General features: G+C 42.0%; 1 protein-coding gene across 4 annotated transcripts in view; it reads left to right on the top strand.

Moving 5' to 3' along the window:
* The window catches only part of LOC144762270 (ATP-binding cassette sub-family C member 10-like), a 1,124,497-nt gene that overhangs the window by 1,079,931 nt on the left and 23,284 nt on the right, over window positions 1-21,282 (top strand). For all 4 annotated transcript variants that reach the window (XM_078647414.1, XM_078647412.1, XM_078647413.1 and 1 more), the window contains 3 exons: window positions 1,712-1,857; window positions 2,405-2,502; window positions 3,075-3,187. In XM_078647414.1, coding sequence (XP_078503540.1) covers window positions 1,712-1,857; window positions 2,405-2,502; window positions 3,075-3,187 — 357 coding nt within the window. The remainder of the gene's footprint in view (window positions 1-1,711; window positions 1,858-2,404; window positions 2,503-3,074; window positions 3,188-21,282) is intronic.

Here is a 21,282-nt window from a genome sequence, read left to right as displayed (position 1 = left end):
ATCATCTTTTAAAACACATATACAAACCCCCTCTAATAAGGGTTACTTTAGAGGAGGGTACAGAGGCAACAACAATAAGGGAAGAGGTAGAGGTAATAACAACAACCGCTCCTCTTCTACTCCCAAACAGTGACTTCCCTCTGCCTCCCCTACAGCATTCCACTCCTGTGGGGGGCAGATTATCACAGTTCCTACCTATCTGGAATTCCATCACAACAGACAGGTGGGTAAAACAAATTATCCAACATGGTTACTGCCTAGAACTCACAGCAACCCCCCCAATCATACCACCCAGGCAAGGTCCAATGTCCACAGAACCCTTCAACAGGAAGTTATAGCACTTCTACAAAAAGATGCTATTCAAAAGGTCCCCTTACAGGAACAAGGAACAGGAGTCTACTCCCTGTATTTCCTAATACCCAAAAAGGACGGGACATTAAGACCGATCCTCGACCTCAGGCCCCTAAACCACTACATTCAATCAGATAATTTTCACATGATCACTTTACAGCAAGTACTCCCATTACTACAACAGGGAGACTTTCTTACAACACTAGACCTAAAGGACGCCTATTTTCATGTTCCTATACATCCTTCACACAGGAAGTATCTAAGATTTGTCATACAAGGACAACACTATCAGTTCAAAGTCCTTCCATTCGGGGTCACAACAGCACCACGAGTGTTTACAAAGTGCTTAGCAGTAGTAGCAGCACATCTCAGAAGACAACAGATACATGTCTTCCCTTACCTCGACGACTGGCCCATAAAAGCAAGATCGTTCAATCAGTGTGTACAACACACAAAACAAACAATACAAACATTACAAGACTTAGGGTTTTCAATAAACTACACCAAGTCGCACCTAGAGCCTTCGCACGTTCACCAATATCTAGGAGCTACCATAGACACATCGGCAGCTCTAGCCTATCCCAGTCAAGCAGGATTCAAAGCATTCAGAGCTTAGTCTCCCTTTTTCAATGCCAGCACTGTCTTCAAGCCAGACTAAATAACAGATACCGTGTAACAACCAAAGTAAAAGGGCCATGGAAGGTGACAAATAAAGACTAGACAGTACTAAAGAGGGACTAACAAGCCTATTTACGAATCAGAAGCCAGCATGTAGGAAGGACAATGACACAAGCCAATGACAAATATGGGCGAAGAGTGGGCGGTGCTTCTATTCCCTACTCCACTACAAGTCCCGCAGAGTAGACCATGCGTGCTGACTCTAGGCTCGACCTAAAAACCTTCCTGCCACTATCTGTGCTTGCGGTGTCCAGTGCCAACACATTTCCATGTAGTGTGATAGACAAGAAATACTATGAGACCCAGGATACAGACTCCCTCTCAGTACAGGAAATGGTGAAGGCAGCAACAAGGCAAAGTAACTAAGGGTCACTGTACAATTTTCCCTTTCTGCATGTCAAAGAAGGAATTCACCTATTCAGATGCTCTACTTAGATCGCCATGGTCAATGAACGGTGCAATGTGCACGTTTCCTGAACTTGTACATGTTTATTCAGCTTGACAAGTCGGACATGAACACAAACGGGCGTTAGGATGCAAGTCTCTCCCTCTCTTTCTGTTCCTACCTCTCTCCTCAACGTTTTCTTTTCCCATAGACTAAAAAATGCTGGCCATAATGTCATATCAATTCCATCAAATCAAGCTTTGAAGTTTAGTGATGTCTCACTTCTTGTTTCCTCAGGTCCAAGCTGGCCATCATTCCCCAGACCCCATTTCTCTTTAGTGGAACAATCCGGGAGAACCTAGACCCAAGGGGCCATCATCTCACTGCTGAGCTGTACCAAGTCCTGGAGCAGTGCCACCTAAAGGAGGTGGTAGCTCGCATGGGTGAGTGTGGTTAAATCTCTATCCATGCAAAGTGACCTGTAAGTAACAGCCACTACTATGCTGTTTATCCAGTTGTACATCCCTTGGTGCTTAATTTTGTTGTTCACTATTCATCGGATATTAACATCGGGCTACCACACTCTCTACAGTGGATCTTATTACTTTCTGAAAGCATCACAGAGAGAGGAACTGCAACCTAGGAACCTTCCAAGAACCTGTGCTCACTAAATAAATACAACATGATTTAGATAAATGGAAGGGAACAGTGGACTAAGCATTGGATGTCCATGGTTCCTTGAGCAATGGGTCTGCACATTTACCCCCTTCAATCCCCTAAGGAGTCATTCAAAAAATAAAACTGTCAACATCAGGAAAATGGAGGGTTTTGCATCAGGCCTCTGAGTGACGTTGTGGAAGGCTCATGCTTCTCTGTCTGATATCACTTACAACCACTCTGTGGTTGTTTGCGACCTATCTACAATTATAAATATTGCTTGTTTTGACTGGTCTGCCATCATCCTCTGCATCTGTTGTTATTTCCATGCAGGTGGGTTGAATTCTGAAGTGGGAGAACAAGGGAAGAACTTCTCGGTAGGACAGAGGCAGCTTGTATGCCTGGCAAGAGCCCTCCTGACGGATGCTAAGGTAAGTGGATAAATTAAAAGGAGCTTTCCCCAAATATGTATAAGCCTCCCCTACATCAAAGAAAAAGCAAATTTTCATTGAGGATTATTCATGTTTCATCTTCTCTGAGACCAGCTGAGCGATTACCCCCCTCCCCTTAAATGTGACTCTGTCAGCTAAAGACAAACATCATTATCATTGTAGAAAATGGGGTAGAAAAGCCATAGTTTTGCTATAAGCTGTGGCTGAGCTTTCACAAAGTAAAAAAAAAAAATCTAATTCCTAGAAGTAAACAAGTTGTTATAACAATAAAAAAGTACAGCAGTTGGGAACTACTTAGATCAGTGGATGAAGATAATGGGCAACTTCAGCGAGCAGTTTAGTGTTGACATTGTTTAGGTACAAAATATATCAGGGCGTCACTGAGACAGGAATAGTCCCAGCTCACAAATCCAACACCAACGGTCTTCCCCCAAATCTGAAGTCAGGCTGAACTATTAAACCACGCCAGAACCCGCCTCTCACCCTCCAGATTTACTGAAAAATACAGCTACCTTTCTTCCACTCATGCTTCTTCTCGCCCTCTGGTGCAGGTTCTTTGCATTGATGAGGCCACAGCGAGCGTCGACCAGAAGACCGACCAGGTGCTGCAGCAGACGATTCGTGAACGATTTGGTGATAAAACTGTGCTGACAATCGCCCACAGGTACCAAGGTTTCTTCCTCTAACTGTTTGATAGAAATAGATCCATTAAGTTTAATGGTCATTGTATCGTCCTTCCCAGAATGGGTACCCTCACAGTCCTACACCACACAAACATCTTAGTATTACACATCTGTGTTTGTCTTTGTGTAATTGCAAACCATACATTCTAAACCAGTCTTCATTGCATTCTGCTCTAACATGTCAGTTCTATGGAGTTCATCCAGGCCCCAAAAGGTTCCATCTTTTTTAGCTCGAAAGACGCTACATTTCCCCCTCTGTTAAATAAAAATCACAATTATTTGACAAAATACATATTGAAAGATATTTACAATCAAATCTCTTCAATCGACCTAGCTGCTTTAATTGTTTGACCTGATCTTGTTCGGGAAACAGGGAAGTGTCATAACTGATGTCCAGGAGCTGAGTCAGCGGTTTAGAGGCAACAGCAGTTGCTGATGTTTCAGACCCAGCCTCTCCTTCAACAATTAGTTCTGATGAATGATTAGTTAAGTGCCTAAAATGAGGAGTCTCTGGTAACAGACTTCCCACGGCACTGGGCAGGCAGCATGCGTCTCTTAGTAGACACCACTTGAACAGGTTCTGCATCAAAGAGAGCATCAGATTTTCTTCTCCGCATTTGTAGTAGGAGCATGGTAACTCCTTTCTTGAAGATGATGTTTTACGCATGTCCTCTTTAGCCAGCATACACTCTTATCTTTTGTTTGTTAAACAAGTCCTTCTCATGATTTGTCGTTTCCTCTTTATTTCTCTGATTGGTCCATTGAGGTAACTTGGTGTTCATTGCTCTCCAGAACATCATGTCGCAGGACTTTCACCTGTGGTCTGGGGAGGTGTTGAATGATAAGCTCTCAAGGTAGAATTCAACACAGTTTTGTTTTCAAATTAAGCTTCTTGAGAGTAGCACACTGCAATGCTCTCTTTAGTGTACTCATAAACGCTCAACAAGTCCGTTGGCCTGAGGCCACAGAGGCGTGCTCCTTTGCTTTATATTCAAATGCTCCAAGAAATCGTTGCACTCTCTACTATTGAAAGGAGGGCAGTGTCAGAATTCACTGTGGCTGGAACACCCCATGTCGCAAAGTCTTTTAGTGACGTTTTTTTTTTGTAGTAGATGGATGATCTTCAATTAATGGAAATCGTGAGGATTCATCCATAATCACCAGCAGGTGATGTCCATTGTCGAGTGGACTGATAAAGTCTATTCCCTCCCATGCATGTTTTGGGAATTGCGACATGTCCAAGGTGTCGTGAATTGTATTTGGAGAAAGGCAACTGCATAGATGACAGGCCCTTAATTCCTTTTCAACACTGTCATCAAAGTAAGAAAACAAGACTCAGTTTCGGATAGCTCAATTCAATTCAATTCAAAAATCTTTATTCGGATTTCAAAAATCCATAAAAGCACAATTTAAATACAGTTCGACATTTATAATTACAATTACAATAGGTGCAATAGACACTATAAAATACATTATCAGTGCATTTGCTAAGTTACACATTTCAAAAGTGCAAGGAGGATCAGTAGTCATTGATAGTACAAATGAATCAAGGGTATTCCATACTTTTACGTACATTAAAAATAACTTTTAAAAAACAGCTTGTGCGAAATATAAGTTCATCGTCCTCCAATTTTAAAAGCATCAGATAAGACTGGGTCAGGGAGATGGGTCTATGTTTTTTAAAATAGGGTGCTAGAAACCATTTAATATATTTCATATAAAACTTACACATGAAGAAGAAATGTAGATCGTTTTGTTTACTGGTTCCGTCACAAGGACACGGAATCTTGTCATCTACATTGTGTCCCAGAGGAAAACAAAGTAAAAATTTTACCGTTCCTGCTTTCATTCTAAATAATAAAGATCTTTCCCAGCAACACATTGGTAATGTCAAATACAGCGGGAGTTGCTGGGTTAATAAACCATTGTTAATATAGGACACAACAGTTTGTTTCTTCATCTCTTCTGACAATCTTTTTTCCCTGTAATTGGCATACAGTTCAAGTTGGACTTCTTTTTTGTCAGTCCTCTTTATGCAAGATGGATTTTCAAAGAGGTTGCCCCTGTCTATACTAGACAGACTCTCTTGTATACCACGAAACCACGGGATCTTATTCCATTTGTCGCAAGCTAAACATTCCCTCAAAATATCATGTGTTAAACTAGCATATTCATTCACCCAGATAGTTAACCAAAATAATGCAGGCCTGGCTGCAATAAAGTCACTAATGTAGGGTGCATTCAGCTCCGAGTGGCAGATAAACCCTGATGATGTAATCGGAGCTCCCAGTAGCTTCCTACAGAGCCGATTCTCTTCTCTTTGTATTGAGGGAGTTTTTACTGACCCCCAAATTTCGGCACCGTAGGTTGCCACTGGGATGCATTGGAGCCTATAAATCTTTAAAATTGCTTTGGTTGCTCCAACTTTCCTTGGTTTGGGAAGGGATAAAATTGAGTTTATGGCCTTTGAGAACTTGCCTGTGGCGTGGGCAATATGCCCACTCCACAGGCCGTTCGCAGCAAAGACCATACCTAGATATGGGAAAGTTTTGGTTAAGAGCAACTTATCAGCTCCTATCATAATGGAATTTAATTGCTTAGCACCCGGCCCACAGGACATGATGAATGATTTTTTTAAATTTACTTTTAAATCCAAATTCCCCATGTATGATGAAAAATCCCTGACTAATGCACGTAGGGCATTAGGTGTTAATCCCATGAGCACAGCATCATCCGCGTACAGAAGACACAGTAGTTGGCATCCTTTAATTTTAGGGACATCTGGGGTAGCCTTTTTTAGGGAGTGGCTCAAGCCATTTATGTAAATAATAAATAACAGGGGTGCTAAAACGCACCCCTGTCTCACCCCCCTCTCTACATTAATCGGCCCAGAGACTGTACCCTCCATGTCAATCCGCACTTGTGCCTTTGTATCTTTGTGCAAATAGGCGAGGAAATGTACCAAGGGGGGATCCAGGCCATACAACAAAAGAATCGACCACAATTTTGACCTGTTTACCAGGTCAAATGCGGACGATAAGTCCATAAACGCAAGGTAAATGGGTGATGCCTTAGCAATGTTATATTTGCTAATTAAAAGATTCAAATTTAGGCATTGTTCGATGGTTCCCACCTTGCGTCTAAAACCCATTTGACAACGGTCAAGTACCCCCATTTCCTCAGCCCAGTCATTAACTCTATTATAGAGTACCCTACCCAAGATCTTTAGAGTATTGTCCAAGAGCGAAATAGGCCTATAATTTACGGGATCAGATCTTTCGCCCTTTTTATAAATAGGCACTATTATGCTCGTGGACCAAGTTGCGGGTATTGGGACAAACGGTAGACTGTTGAAAAGGTTAACAAAAATGTTTCCCCAGAGTTCTGGGTTGTGCTTGATTATATCTATTGGGAAGCCATCGGGCCCAGGTGCCTTGTTGCCAAGGCTCTGTTTAATGGCCACGGTGACTTCCCCCACAGTAATTTCTAGGGATTCCAATTTTCCTGGGGTATAATCTTCTATAGCAACTCCAGGGCTGGCATATATTTTAGAAAAATGCAGTTCCCATTGCTCACTTGCTATGGTACAACTAGTCGGGGTTAGTTGCTTACCCATATCCCGCATCTTTTTAACAGCAGGCCAAAAAGTAGTACTGCTCCCCAGAGTGGCAGCAGTTGTTAATGCCTCCCATTGCTCAGTTAGTAGAGCAGCCTTCCTTGAGCCTATAGCTGTTTTATAATTCTGTCTAGCAGTTCTCACATCTACTATGCTTCTGGGTTTGCAGTTTAAAGCTCTGCGAAGAGCTTTATTTGCTGCTGAGCAATGGCGATCAAACCACCTTGGCTCAGGGGCAGTCAGTTTAATAGGGACACTTAGGAGGGATTTAATAATGTTGCAGAGTTTAGAGAAATCTTTAACTATTCTGCGATGGTTCCCATCATCCAAAGAACATGATTCAAGTAACAGACCATGGTTACTTATAATAATGTCCGTTACTTGTCCACTATCTACCCCTCGCCATTTTAACCTCAATTTGTTAGCTGAAACCGTAATATCCCTTGCCCCCAGGGATCGAACAAGAGCACTCGGGGGACCTAAGCCAATGTTAACCTCTAAAGCATTGTGGTCCCCAAATGCAGTTTCAAGGACGCCGACCTTATTAACTCTATCTATTAAATCAGAGGACATGAAAATGTAATCCACAGTGCTTGAAAATTCTCTTCCTCTGAAGGTTGGAATATAGATAAGTGGCTCCTTTTTGTCAACATCCATTATGTCTGTTAGGATGTGTTCATTAAGGAACCGTTCTAATTCTTTACCCCGTTTGTATGCCCTATCTATTTGTGCATTATTCGTTTTAGGTGTTAAAAACTTAGCATTAAAATCTCCTGCCAGTATTGTCCTGGTGCTTATATGATTATGGATTTTTTCCACTATTTTGGATAGTTCTCCGAAAAGTTCAATATAATTCCTATTTGGAGTAGAACTAAAATCGTTATTATAGAAATTAATAAGATAGTATGGGACCCTTCGAGTGTACTCAATTATTTGAATGTTTGGATTTTTTGATGGGATCAATTTTATAGACCCCCCTATGCTTATCTTAAACCCTATCAATAAACCTCCGATCGGGCGGCCAAAGACAGGCTTTCTAGCATTAATACAATAGCAGTGGAAACCCTCTATATGTACCGCTGTTGTCGCCCAAGTTTCCTGAAATAATATAATGTCCTTATCGGAGATGACCTTTAGCCATTCAGGGTCAGAAACCCTTTGCTGAAGTCCAGCTACATTCCAGCTTATTATCTTGAACTCTTTATTTTGCGCCCTTGGGTGTTCACTACCTTCGTGTATCGCCACATCATAAGGTGTGGCATGTTCTTCTTTTTCATGGGGCACTAATCGATCAGGTGCATTAACTAATCCTTGTACTGGTGTAGCATATGTCTCGTCTGTTTGTATACTTCCCACCTGAGGCTCATTGATGTTTTCTCCCCTAACACTAACATCTATTGTGGTGTTTTGAAATTCGGGTGGTAATGGGAGTCAATCTACCATTTCCAAAGTGTTAAAAGTATTAAATCTATTGGATGTGGGAAACCCCCAAGTGGGATCCCTTGCTAAATGAGATCTTTGGTAATTCCTGTGATTGTTATTGTTATTGTACCTGTAATTATTTCTCCCCCATTCTCCCCAGTTGTTTCTCTGTCCCACCTGGGTCCACCCTTCATCCAATCCATATTCATTATCATCATAACATTCTTGTCTGACATTTCCTCTTGGCGGGTAGAAATATGAGAGGTGCCTTGTCTCGATACCCTCATTATATCCCTCACTGACCCAGGAACAGATATAGTCCACTGTGCGCGGGTCATCGAAGTTAATAATAACACAATCACCTTGAACTTTCTTTTTCTCATGGCCTACCCAAGGTACTCTCCGTACTGACAAGATTTTACTTACATAGTATGATGGTAAGGGCCTATTATTGTTCAACCAATATGTGACCTTGTTAAGTAGGGACCAAGATGGCTCATCTATGTTGTCAGGGGTCTCAGGGACTCCTGTCATCACTACAACATTGGGACTTGAGCCTGGGGGGAGATTAGCAGCAAATCGTTTATTCTTCCCTTTGTGCCAATCCTTTTCCTTATTTACCTCATTGGCTTTATCTTTCCCAATAGTGGAATTATCCCCTGCAGTATTTTTGTTATTATCTTGAGGTTTAGCAGTTGGGGTTTGCACTATTGGTTTTGTTGTCAAGTTCTTAACCATTGGGAGTGCCTTAGAATTAGTTGTGGTGGTAGGGGGTGGCTTAGTTTTAGGCGTTGGCTGGGGGATTTTTTTCTGAGGAGGGGGAGGGGGTTTTGCTAGGGGTCCTTTAATTATGGTGCTTAATTCATTCAATTGTTTTTCTATTAGTCCCAGTCGTGTATCTATAGTGGCTAGATGGGCAGTGACAAGTTCTCCAACCTTCATTATTAATTGACTGTTGGAGGTACAATCTTTGCACAACAAGGCTAGGCTGGGCGTTTCCCCAACACATGCAGAATCTACCGTACCTTTTTTACTCCCTTTCTTAAGGCTATTCTTTGCTTGGTCCTTCCCCTGCTTTTTCTGAGCCTGGGGATTCCCCTTAGAACTAGAAGCTGTTGTGACTAACTTTTGTGGCGGTAGTTTCTGTATAGCCCCCTCCCTCAGACCTCTCAAATTCCTTGAGATAGTAATTGAGTCATCCAGGGTATTACTGCTGGTAACTATAGGTGTATCAGAAGTAAAGTTTGCAACAGATCGGTCCAAGTTTATGTTTGATGTATCATTTACGATAAAGGTATTTTCGATATTAAGAATGACTTGCGATGCCTCTATCATAGTTGGATCTAGACCGCTTGCAAGATTTACTGATGGAATAGACTCAGTTACAATATCTAATTGTGTATTCAAGTCCTCTATCAGATCTAAATTTGGTGACTTCTCCAAACTCAGCTGTAATTCTGACAGTGACTGGGTTGCAGATAGATCAACGGTGTTTGGCATACTATGTATTTCCACTATTGTAGCATGTTTATTAAATGTTTCAGAGTCTCGATGGGGTGTTTTGGCGTTGGCTAGCAAACCCAATGATGACCTTTTTGCTTCTGCCAACTCTAAAGAAACACGTCATTCCAATAAAGATATACCATGGTCTATTGCCTCATTTGCTTTTGTAATAAAATTATCAATGGGACCGGTCACCTTGGCTCCTCCAGCTGCGGTTTTACTCCGGCTCCCCCTTGTAGACATAATCACCGTCTATACACAAGCAGAAGGTATATATTACAAAAATTAGTACTTATCCTCACAATTCACAAGGTCCAGATGTCCAAATATAAGGGGGGTGGCCCGTCCCGTCCCTAATCGTCCCCGGACGGCCACAGACGGTCCCGCCCTTGTCCCGGGCTTCTCCCGGCGCCCTCCCGCGCGCTCCCGCGCAGCGGGGAATGTACCTGCCTAATGAGGCAATCCTGAGAGTCAGCGGGTGGGCGGGGCCGGCAGGGAGAGCAGCCCAGCTGGTCCTAGGGCGCGCAGGGACTCCTGGTCCACGGAGTCCCCGCGAATGCTCGCAGCCCTGCCGGTCTGGAAAATGCCCCTTGAACAGGAAAGGTCACGCAGATACTCGGAGCCGCGCTGCGGGACCCGCGAAGCGGGTCCGGCGAGGTGTAGGCTACAACGAGTTCTGCAGCAGCTGGCTCCCTTCAGCCAGAACAACAGGCTCCTCGCGGGTTGAGCAGTGTGGTGCCAGGAAGTTTCGGATAGCTCATTTTGTGGCAATGATTCCACGATGTCCTTCATGGGCCTCTTCAATTATTTTATGTCTCAGACTCTCCGGAATCAGGGTTCTTGACCCTCATAATATACCTCCTTTCTGAATTATGTACAGTACAATCTTGACATTTTTTTTTTATTCACTATCACTGGTGAGTGGTCAAGTGTGTTGTTTCCATAACTGATGTGTAATTATATCCTTCAACTTTAAAATGTCGCTATCATGGCTCGGAAATAGCAGCTAGTGTATTTGATTTTACAACCAAGTTGATATAGGCCTCAACCGGCTTGGACGGAGTACCATGACTTTGTATAGGCACTCTGGAAAAGTATCATCACAAACATAGAACCTGCACTAAACCGGGACAAACATCATGAGCATACCCCAAACCATATCTTGGTTCTAATAATTAGGTACCAGCTCTTCAATGCTGTACTCACTGGGTGCTCCTCTCCCTAATTTAAAAATTGTCATATCTGTCTGCCCCAAGTACACAGATGGACTTGTATGTTTTTCACACTCAAAGATTTTTGCACGTTATGATAAACAAAAAATGTGTGAGGGTAGTGGAGGCACCTCACGGAAACACCCCCTTTGGATTTCCAAATATAGTGATAAAGCTTGCTGATCAGCTACCAGCGTAACATTTGTTCCTTGCAGGAATACATGGAAATGTTCACAAGCCCATTCCATGGCTAAGCTTTTTTTTCAGGTTGTGAGTAAGCACGTTCTGTTTGAGACAGACTTCTACTTGCAAATGCCACAATATGCATTTGAGCATTCGGTTGTCTGCTGTGCAAAGATTGCGCCTAACCCGACTGGGCTAGCATCAACAACAACCTCCATGTCACCATTGAAACCATTCTGCTGCAGATGGCACACCAAAACCTACGGGAATATTTACAAGGAGCCACAGGATCAAACAAGCATTTGCAATGCAATAGGTTTCACCTTAGCGAAAATGTGAGCTATTGGTGTTGCAAATGTCAATGGTTTTATTTTTTGTTTAAAATTATGCCAGCAGTAGCCTACATAAGAAACAAATTCCAGATGAAGGAAAGGGTGCACTCTTTCCTTAAGATCTAATGGAGGAATTCTATTACCATGAGCCTTAATAAGTGGAATTTCTGTTTGCATCTCAAAAGCTACAAAAGCCTAAATTATTGTAGCCTTTATGATAAAAAAGGTGTCCCAGTAACAGCCTGTGGTAGTGCATCCTTTCCTTAAGACATAATATTGAAATTCTATTACCCAGAGGGAGTGAGCTATGGTAATGAAGCTCAGGAGCAAGAGAGAGCAGTGTAATGGGGCAGGACTCGGAGTAGCTGCAGGGGCTGTGCGAGAGAGCACCGGACTAAGGTTTGTCTCAGGTGAAACTGCCCTAGAACGGTGCAGCACTACAGTTACTCAGGACTGGCACGAGTAGCGTTTTGGAAGCACTGGAAAGGCAGCACTGGAACAAGGCTGCACCATGTCTGTAGTGAATAAAACATTGCGGGTGCGGATTCGGAATGCAGGGAGACACAAACGAAACCTAAAAGTGGCTGCGCCGTTCTTAAACAAAGCGCACCACACGTGCACATAGTAATCGTATTAGGCTCGACCTAAAACATTACACTGCAGTGGCTTTTTTGGGGGGTGCCATATTTACAATTTGACTCTAGAGGCCTTCGTGTTACTTGTGCACTACTAACGCCTATTTATCTTATCGCCAGATCTGCTAGCAGCAGTTTTTGGTAATGAGATGCAAGGTAGGTGTCCTTCGGAAAAAGTATCGCAAACGTTAGCCAGCTGTATGTACAAGGAATTTCAGAAATGCCTCAACTTTTGAAAAACAGGCGCTGAGTCTGAGGCATAAAAATGACGCATGGACACTGGTATAAAAGCAGAACATACTCAAATTATTTTGGCAAGCTCAACCACGCCATGGATCTACTACTTTTGCAGCTCAGAGCACCATGGAAGCCACACCCCCACAGAGGTAGCACAGGAGAAGGGAGCAGACATACTGCCATAGTATTACACTCATTGACCACAGGGAGGAGGAGGTCATTGCCCATTACAGGCTCAGAAAGGAGTCCATTGTCCACCTACTGCATCAGATAGCACCAAGGCTGCAGTGCTGCACCGTCATATCTCCGCAGACCAAGCTATTGGCTGTCCTTGACATGCTGGTGTCTGGAGCTTTCCAACCCACCACAGCCCAAGATACAGGAGTATCCCTGGCATCCATCTCAAGGTTCCTTCCCTCAGTCCTGGATGCCATGAAAAGCCTCACACCCCGTACTCCTCATTCCCCACACAGTAAAGCAATAGGAGGAGAACAAGCAAGGCTTTTATGACATTGCATGATTTCAACATATATTGGGGGCAGTGGACTGTACCCATGTGAAAATTGCGCCTCCAGCTGCAACATCACACATCTACCGCAACAGGATGCACATCTATTCAATGAACGTGAAGGCAGATGTGGACCATCTGGGCCTCTTCATAAATGTCCTTGGGAAGTATCCTGGCAGTGATCATGACTCATTCATCTTATTGCATTCCGCCATCAATGAGCGCTTGTTGAATAGGACCTATGCGAAATGCAAACTGGTTGGTAAGTACTTCTCAAGCACATGACAGACCGGATCACTGACATAATATCGACGACACAAATATCGAGATACACAAATATCGAGTCAAAAATATCGATTGACAAAATATCGACTCCCTATCTTCAAACAGGTAAGTACCAAAATATCGACTCCAAAATATCGACTTACAAAAATATAGACTGTCAAAATATCGATTTTTTAAAATGTCTTAAAAGTAAGTTAAAACTAATATAGTAATAAATATATTTAATATAAACTTAGAAATAATTATTAAAAAAATATAATTTTAATAAATAATTTATATAATTAAAAAAATTATATCACCAAAAATTACACACACATATATATATATATATATATATATATATATATATATATATATTTAAACATATTATTAAATAAACATATATAACATTTTAGAAAATGTTTAAAATTTATTGTTACAACTATAGTGAGTTCAACATTAGCAAAAGTGTTGGATAGCGTAGAGGTAAAATTTACTACTCCCACTCCAGTGGGTGCAACAGTAGGGAAAGCGCTGGATAGCGTAGAGGTTAAAATTACTATTCCCACTCCAGGGATGTATGACGTTACAACACATACTTTTACAACGCCTACCATTACAACAAAACTTTTACAACGCAAAAACTTTTACAACGCATAGATTTACAACGCAAGATTTTACAACGCATATACCTTTACAACGCATACCATTACAACATAAGTATTGGTAAGTATATAATAATTTTTTGAATATAAATTAATAAAAAATATTATAATATAATTTAATATAATTTAATTGTATTAAATAAATGTAATTTAAATGTAATTTTACTTTATTTTTACAAAGTACCCCTGTACCCCAAAAACCCAAAACTGACCTTGAACCCTAAAAATACCCCTTTACCCATAAACTGAAAACTGACCCTGAACCCTAAAAATACCCCTTTACCTGAAAACTGACCCTGAACCCTAAAAATACCCCTTTACCCAAAAACTGAAAACTGACCCTGAACCCTAAAAATACCCCTTTACCTACAAACTGAAAACTGACCCTGAACCCTAAAAATACCCCTTTACCCCAAAAACTGAAAACTGACCCTGAACCCTAAAAATACCCCTTTACCCAAAAACTGAAAACTGACCCTGAACCCTAAAAATACCCCTTTACCTACAAACTGAAAACTGACCCTGAACCCTAAAAATACCCCTTTACCCCAAAAACTGAAAACTGACCCTGAACCCTAAAACTACCCCTTTACCCAAAAACTGAAAACTGACCCTGAACCCTAAAAATACCCCTTTACCCAAAAACTGAAAACTGACCCTGAACCCTAAAAATACCCCTTTACCCAAAAACTGAAAACTGACCCTGAACCCTAAAAATACCCCTTTACCTACAAACTGAAAACTGACCCTGAACCCTAAAAATACCCCTTTACCCCAAAAACTGAAAACTGACCCTGAACCCTAAAAATTCCCCTTTACCCAAAAACTGAAAACTGACCCTGAACCCTAAAAATACCCCTTTACCCAAAAACTGAAAACTGACCCTGAACCCTAAAATTAAAATATTTATCAATTAATCAATTATAATTAATTACCAATTATATTTTAATTAATTACCAATTAATAATTAATTAACAATTAATTTTTAAAAAATATCAATAAATAAATTAACATATTTAATTAATTATAATTAAATTACTTCCCACCCTATTCCCCTATAAACCCACAACCCGCTACAGAAAATAAATTACTAAAATTAAAATATTTATCAATTAATCAATTATAATTAATTACCAATTATATTTTAATTAATTACCAATTAATAATTAATTAACAATTAATTCTAAATTATTATCAATAAATAAATTAACATATTTAATTAATTAGAATTAAATTACTTCCCACCCTATTCCCCTATAAACCCACAACCCGCTACAGAAAATAAATTACTAAAATTAAAATATTTATCAATTAATCAATTATAATTAATTACCAATTATATTTTAATTAATTACCAATTAATAATTAATTAACAATTAATTCTAAATATATATCAATAAATAAATTAACATATTTAATTAATTAGAATTAAATTACTTCCCACCCTATTCCCCTATAAACCCACAACCCGCTACAGACTTATATTACACAAAAAATAAAAATTATTATTAACTTACCTTAAATTCGATATTTTTGTTGTCTATATTATGTCTAGTCGATATTATGTCCATTCTATATTTTTGATTCGATATTATGTCCATTCTATTCGATATTAATTTTCTCTAGTCGATATTTTTGTTGTCTATATTATGTCTAGTCGATATTTTGTCCATTCTATATTTTTTACTCGATATTCTGTCCAGTCGAAATAATTGACTCGATATTATGACTGTACACCGACAGACCACATGGCAATCAATTATGTAGGAGCACGTTGACATATCAGTCTTGGGTTGAATGAGACAGTGCATACATAGTTGGTGTAGGCCTACATACTTGCGGCATACTGCATGGTATATGCGCAACACAATCCTACAAGTCACACATATCAAGACCTCCTATGCCACTGTGGGCCACATGTACAAGTAAAATGTGGTGATAGAGTATTACTATTCATGATGCCCTGGTGGAACAGCTCCCCAAATCATATCAATGTGGTAATGCAAAATCTGTTTGCATGCCATTGCATGACCTCATGGGTATGCAGTAAGACAAGCCACAGCAAAGGGCAGCATGCATTCACCGTATGTTAAGGTTGTGTACCATGGGCCTTGTGGTGGCCTTTCCCATCCAACACCAATGAAGATCTCACACAGTCAATGTGGGGAACATGTCATGGGACATGTGGAGGAGAGGAGGGCTTCAATCATGAGGATGACAACAATGTAATTAGGGAGTATAGGCCACATTGACAATTCACAAATGGTCATGGTGAACAGTGCAAAGTCAAAATGAGGACAGTGGCAGCAGATGTTCCCTGGCATGTTCATCAGCACAGGGCAAAGCAGAAACTGGGTATGAGGCACCTGCACCACCCTGCATCATTCCACAAACACAAGAAGCACCGTATTCATAAGGATATGGCGCATCACATGTGTTATCTCTTGCATTGGTATGGATAAAACAGAGACCCCATTGCGCCATGGTGCAAGGGTGCTTGCTTTGGCGCACAACGGTTTTCTTTGCAGCAGAGTAGGGGTGAGCACTGGGGTGGCACATATTCTTGTAAATACAGCCCATCCATGCATTTTGGTAGTGATGCAGCTTGGCGCTGCAGATTTGTTTGCCTCAATGCCCTGCATAATTTCTCTGTAAATACCCCCATGGTCCTCTGATGTACATCACTTTCATTCACCTCTACATCCAGTCATATTTAGTAGATGAGAGGTGCTCAGGTGGTCCCTACCATGGCAGCTGACTCCTGTGTGGTTTGAGCATGCATGCCAGGACAGCTGCATACTTTGTAGTTTAATCTAGGCGAGTATGGACTTGAGATCTTAAAATGTCCCTAAGTGTAGATACTACCCATGGCCCACATATCCCCCACCCCTCAGGGTGTAGGAAATTGGCTCTCTATATACTATAACAAAGTGAGGGATAGTGTACACAGAGTCCAGTGGAACCCCAAAAGTAGGCAGAGGTAAAAGTAGATAGCACCTTACTCTCTATTTGTGGTAGTGTGGGTGCACAGTAAGGCTTTATCAAAGGGCATTTGCTGTACACACTCAGGCAAGAAATGATGCCTCAAAGACTGAACTCAGACCAAGTTGTTTGTATAAAAAATATTATTTAGTTATTTTATTTCTAGAACCAAGCCATGCCTGGTGCAGGTAAGTGAAATAATACTTTGCAAGATTTTATGAAGTGATTTACTGTTGATTTACTGTTGAATACAGGTTCAAATGCAGTTGGTTGATTTACAGGTAAGACAACAGTTTGACATTTATTTTCAGTTACTTTACAGATTACTGTGCATGTTACTTCTTCGATTACTTTTTAAGTTACTTTTGCTACTCAGTGGGATATGCCTAGATATCACACTGGGACATTTCCTAGACAAAAGCTAAGTAATTCAGTTTTTACATAGAAGCAGTTTTTCAATTTTTCATACAAACCAACTCCACACTTAGAAGAATTTTCAGGGAATAGCAGCCAATGCAATACTATGGGAGGAAATTAAGTTATCGGTTTACAGGTAAGTACTTGTTTGTGGCAGCTGGTATTCTGGGATAAGAACCAGGGTTCCCCCAGGGTGAAGGATGCACGCTGAAAGCACCCTCAGCGGGACTAAGGTGACCTGGTGCAGAGTGCTGAGGCCCAACGGTATCCGGAGGGAAATAGGGGGCCTCTGGCTGGTGGTTGCTCACGAGCAGGCCACAAAGTTGTGGGAGCAAAGCTCCTGGTGTTAGGCTCAGGGCAAAGTAGGATCCGATTTAGCACACAAAGTGCACCCACAGCGGCACAGGGGCGGCCGGGAGCAGGGTGCTGATTTGGCATTGGGTGCCCAATTCAATTTCAATGGGGATTCTCTGGTTGCAACACACACTGCAGGCTCAGGCACGAAGATCTACCGGAGGTGACTACTGGTTGGAGAGGTAAGTTGGGATCCGTGAGGATGCTGAGACACCGTTGGTTGGGCCACCCAAGGCCGTGAGACTTCGGGTGCTGGGGTTTCTTTAGGCATCGGGTTTTTCTTACCAGCTCCGGTCATGGTCGTGGAGATTCTCCAGAAAGGGGCTGCAGGTGTCAATTGGAGATTTGAGGCAGTTCAAAGATCACTCGATCTCAAGTCTAGATCGCCGGTGAAACCTCCTCGTGGTGTTGGGCCACTCGAACTCGGGCCCTTGGCGTCGGGTGCAGAGTGGTGCAGACTCACGGATTTGGCCGGAGCCAGAGTCTGTGGGTGAGCAAATCCGGTGCTCACGGGAGACAAAGTCTTGGTTTGGGAAGACTGAGCAGATCCTCCGGGTTCTTGGGGGCTGCTGTCTGCAGAAAACACTGAGATTTCCCTGGAGCAGGTTCGAGGTGGGGACAGGCTGGTAGGGCTGGGGCGTCCTCCTCTTCTTAGTTCAGCACTGCTTCTACGGTCCTTCTTCTTCTCTTCTCTGAGGAGGCAAGGCTCAGAGTTGCCCCTAAATACTAAATTTAGGGGAGTTACAAGTAGGTACAGGTCAGGACCAATGGGTCCCTTACTGGGGGTGAGTACACCCCCTATTATACCACAGTCCAGTAGGAGGGGGCATATACCTCTACTTTGTTAACCTGGTCCTCCCATCGGCAAGATGGCGGAAACTGAGAGTTGTGCATCTCCTTGCCTCCCCCACCTGAGGGATGGGGATGGCAGAGGTAGGCACACCCTCACTTGGTTTTCCCGGCCATTCTCCCACCCAAAGGGAGAGTCAGAACCAGTGGGGGTCAGAATATGCCTTGTTTCAGACCCCTGAGAGAAGCAGGCTCTCGACCCAGGGGTCCAGAAACATGTCTGGTAGTGGCAGCTGGCGAGCAGCCACTCAGCCAGGACACTAGGGTTAGGTCGTTTTTTCAGGAGGCATCTCTAAGATGCCCTCTGAGACTATTTTTCATTAAATTTCACTCTGGCATCAGTGTGGGTTTAATGTGCTGAGAAGTTCCAGGTTTTCAGTAAAGCCATTATGGTGCTGTGGAGTTCGTAATGAGAAACTCCCAGCACCATATCCTCTTAATGGCATTACTACACTTACAATGTCTAATAATTGGTTTAAACACTGTAGGGGTACATGGCTCATGCACCTGTACCCTCACCACTGGTATAGTGCACCCAGCTAGAAGGGTGGCTTACCTATGCCAGGGCAGTGGGTTGTAGGCATGGCACACAGGGATGTACCATGTCGACTCATCAAATCAACTTTTTTCGGTTTCACATAGAAAAACCTTAAAAGTTGTATAAAATCCATATTACATTACACATGATTTCTTTAAATAGTATATCTTATAAAAATATAAAGAAAACCCATTGCACTCCCTCCTATTTTAATCAGTGACAATAAAATGCCTAAAATCCGGTCAAACAACATCCCCCTTTGACTGCGGTCACCAGGTTAGTCAAACCACACAGAACACACAACAGGTGCTTCAGAAAAGTATTCTCAGAAAAGTATTCTCAGCCACCTGAAGAGAATCGCGCTGTGATATGTCCCCAAATTTTGCTTCCGTAACTAGCTGTAGCCACACTTTTTGCTTGATAAATTTTCAGCATGGCTGCAATTGGTCTCCTCCCTGGTTTGGAAGCCAAATTAAATATGGCCACATTTACCCGGGCCAAATCCCCCTTTATCCTATGAAATAATGGCCCCCATTTTAACTGATCATCCATTAGGACCCCGAGATAAGAAAAAACATCAGTGCGCGGGACTTTAGCGGGGCAGACTCTGAATTGAAAACTTTTTGGGGACGAGACCCCACCTGCATTACATAAGATTTCGAATTATTGATCGATAGCTCCCTGTCCGCCATAAAGTTGGAAAAAGCATCTAACAAGGATTGCAGACCCCTGCCGGTCCACAATAAAAGGACTGCGTCATCCCCATATAGAAGGGCGGGAAGACCACGTCGCCCTACATCAATGTTACCACAAATTATTTTTCTCTGTGTGTGAAAGAGTAAGGTCTCTGTGCGCTGCAGCCAAGACTATGTGCACCAAGAACCTGACCGCGCGTGTAGACCAGGGCTTTGAGTGGGATGAAAAAACTCTAGTATCTTTCAAAGGGGCGTAACCGTTGTAATTTAGGGTGTGGCTCAAAAGCAATTTAGGTAAAAATATGTGCATCGCATAGTGTGCCACCCGACTGATGTTTTGCCTCTTCTGTCATCGCATCCAGATATATAATACAAGTAACATTACACCTACAAGAAGCCAAGACTATTGGCTTTGTCAATGGTTGTTTTTTGCATCAAGTTGTATATAATATTCAAAATGCTTCCGCTCTTGTGGTTGTGGCTTAATGCTCAAGCTGTCGACTAAGGAGATGGGTTTTGAGCCTCAGGTCAGCTTAACATCCTGTGATTCTGGGCAAATCAATTAATCTCCCCACGCATACAAAAATATGTAATAATAAATCATGTAAAGCGCTCCAATACTTTTGGGTTGAGTTCGCACTATATAAAAACTTGCTGCATTTATTTTGTAAATGCGGGGTAGAAACCATAACAGGTGGAGAAAAAATGAGGAAAATAGAGGGAAAAAGAAAGGGAGGGCAGAAAGGAAGAATGAAATATAGGAAATATGGAAAGAAGGAAGAAACCGCGACAAGAAGGAGAGGTCAATAAAAGGATTGATACAAAGGTGAAAGGTTTGGGAGATGGAAGAGTAAAGTTATATTTGCATGGGTGAGTGCACTTAAGACTGGATTGAAGGATGAATAATTGAATAGATGATGGAAACCTGGATGGATGCGTGATTGATAAAAGGTGGGTGAAATATGGATGGATGAGTGGGTGGATGGATTGATGGATGAAATGGTAAAGGAAGGATGGATGGATTAAATGAAAAGACAGACAGATGGGAGCATGAATAGGCAGGGGAAATGGATGCTGAATGAAAGGCTCAAAGGTGGAGAGATTAATAGATAAAAGGAGGGATGAAAGGACCTCTTCTAGGGAGGGACAGGCCTTACTAGCTTCACTCGTCTGATGACCTTTGAGGTACCAACCGAATTAGGGGGAGGGTATTTTAGTTTGCTTTTTGGCTACCCCTGTGTCCACAATACGTCTTCGACAATAGCTAATGGCTGTCTATAGGCGAGACCTGGAAAGGCTTAAAGTTAGTGGCCCTTAAGCCCAGGGGCATGAGGGGCCCACAGCCATCTCCTTTTTACTACCTTTTTACTACCAGATGACGGTTCTGGGAGTTCTCTTACCTCCTTGCAGAACAGTGCCCGTGAGGCACATTCTTCTTGAAGTTAAACCCTACAAAATGGAATTCCTTCCCCTGATTTCCAAAAGTCTTCACCTTTTGTTCAAGAATGGCTTATAGCTATCTTTTGCCTTGTCTTTGCTACATGTCATTTCTCAATAGAGAGAGGCTGTGGGCTGATTGTGGGCATTTGTGAAAGTATTCCTGTTAATCACAGCGCCCGTTATGTGCTGCAATTAACAGGAATACTTTCACAAATGCCCACAATA

The sequence above is a fragment of the Lissotriton helveticus genome, chromosome 6 (assembly GCF_964261635.1).
Source record: "Lissotriton helveticus chromosome 6, aLisHel1.1, whole genome shotgun sequence".
NCBI lineage: Eukaryota > Metazoa > Chordata > Amphibia > Caudata > Salamandridae > Lissotriton > Lissotriton helveticus.
This window is presented reverse-complemented; position numbering and strand designations above follow the sequence as displayed.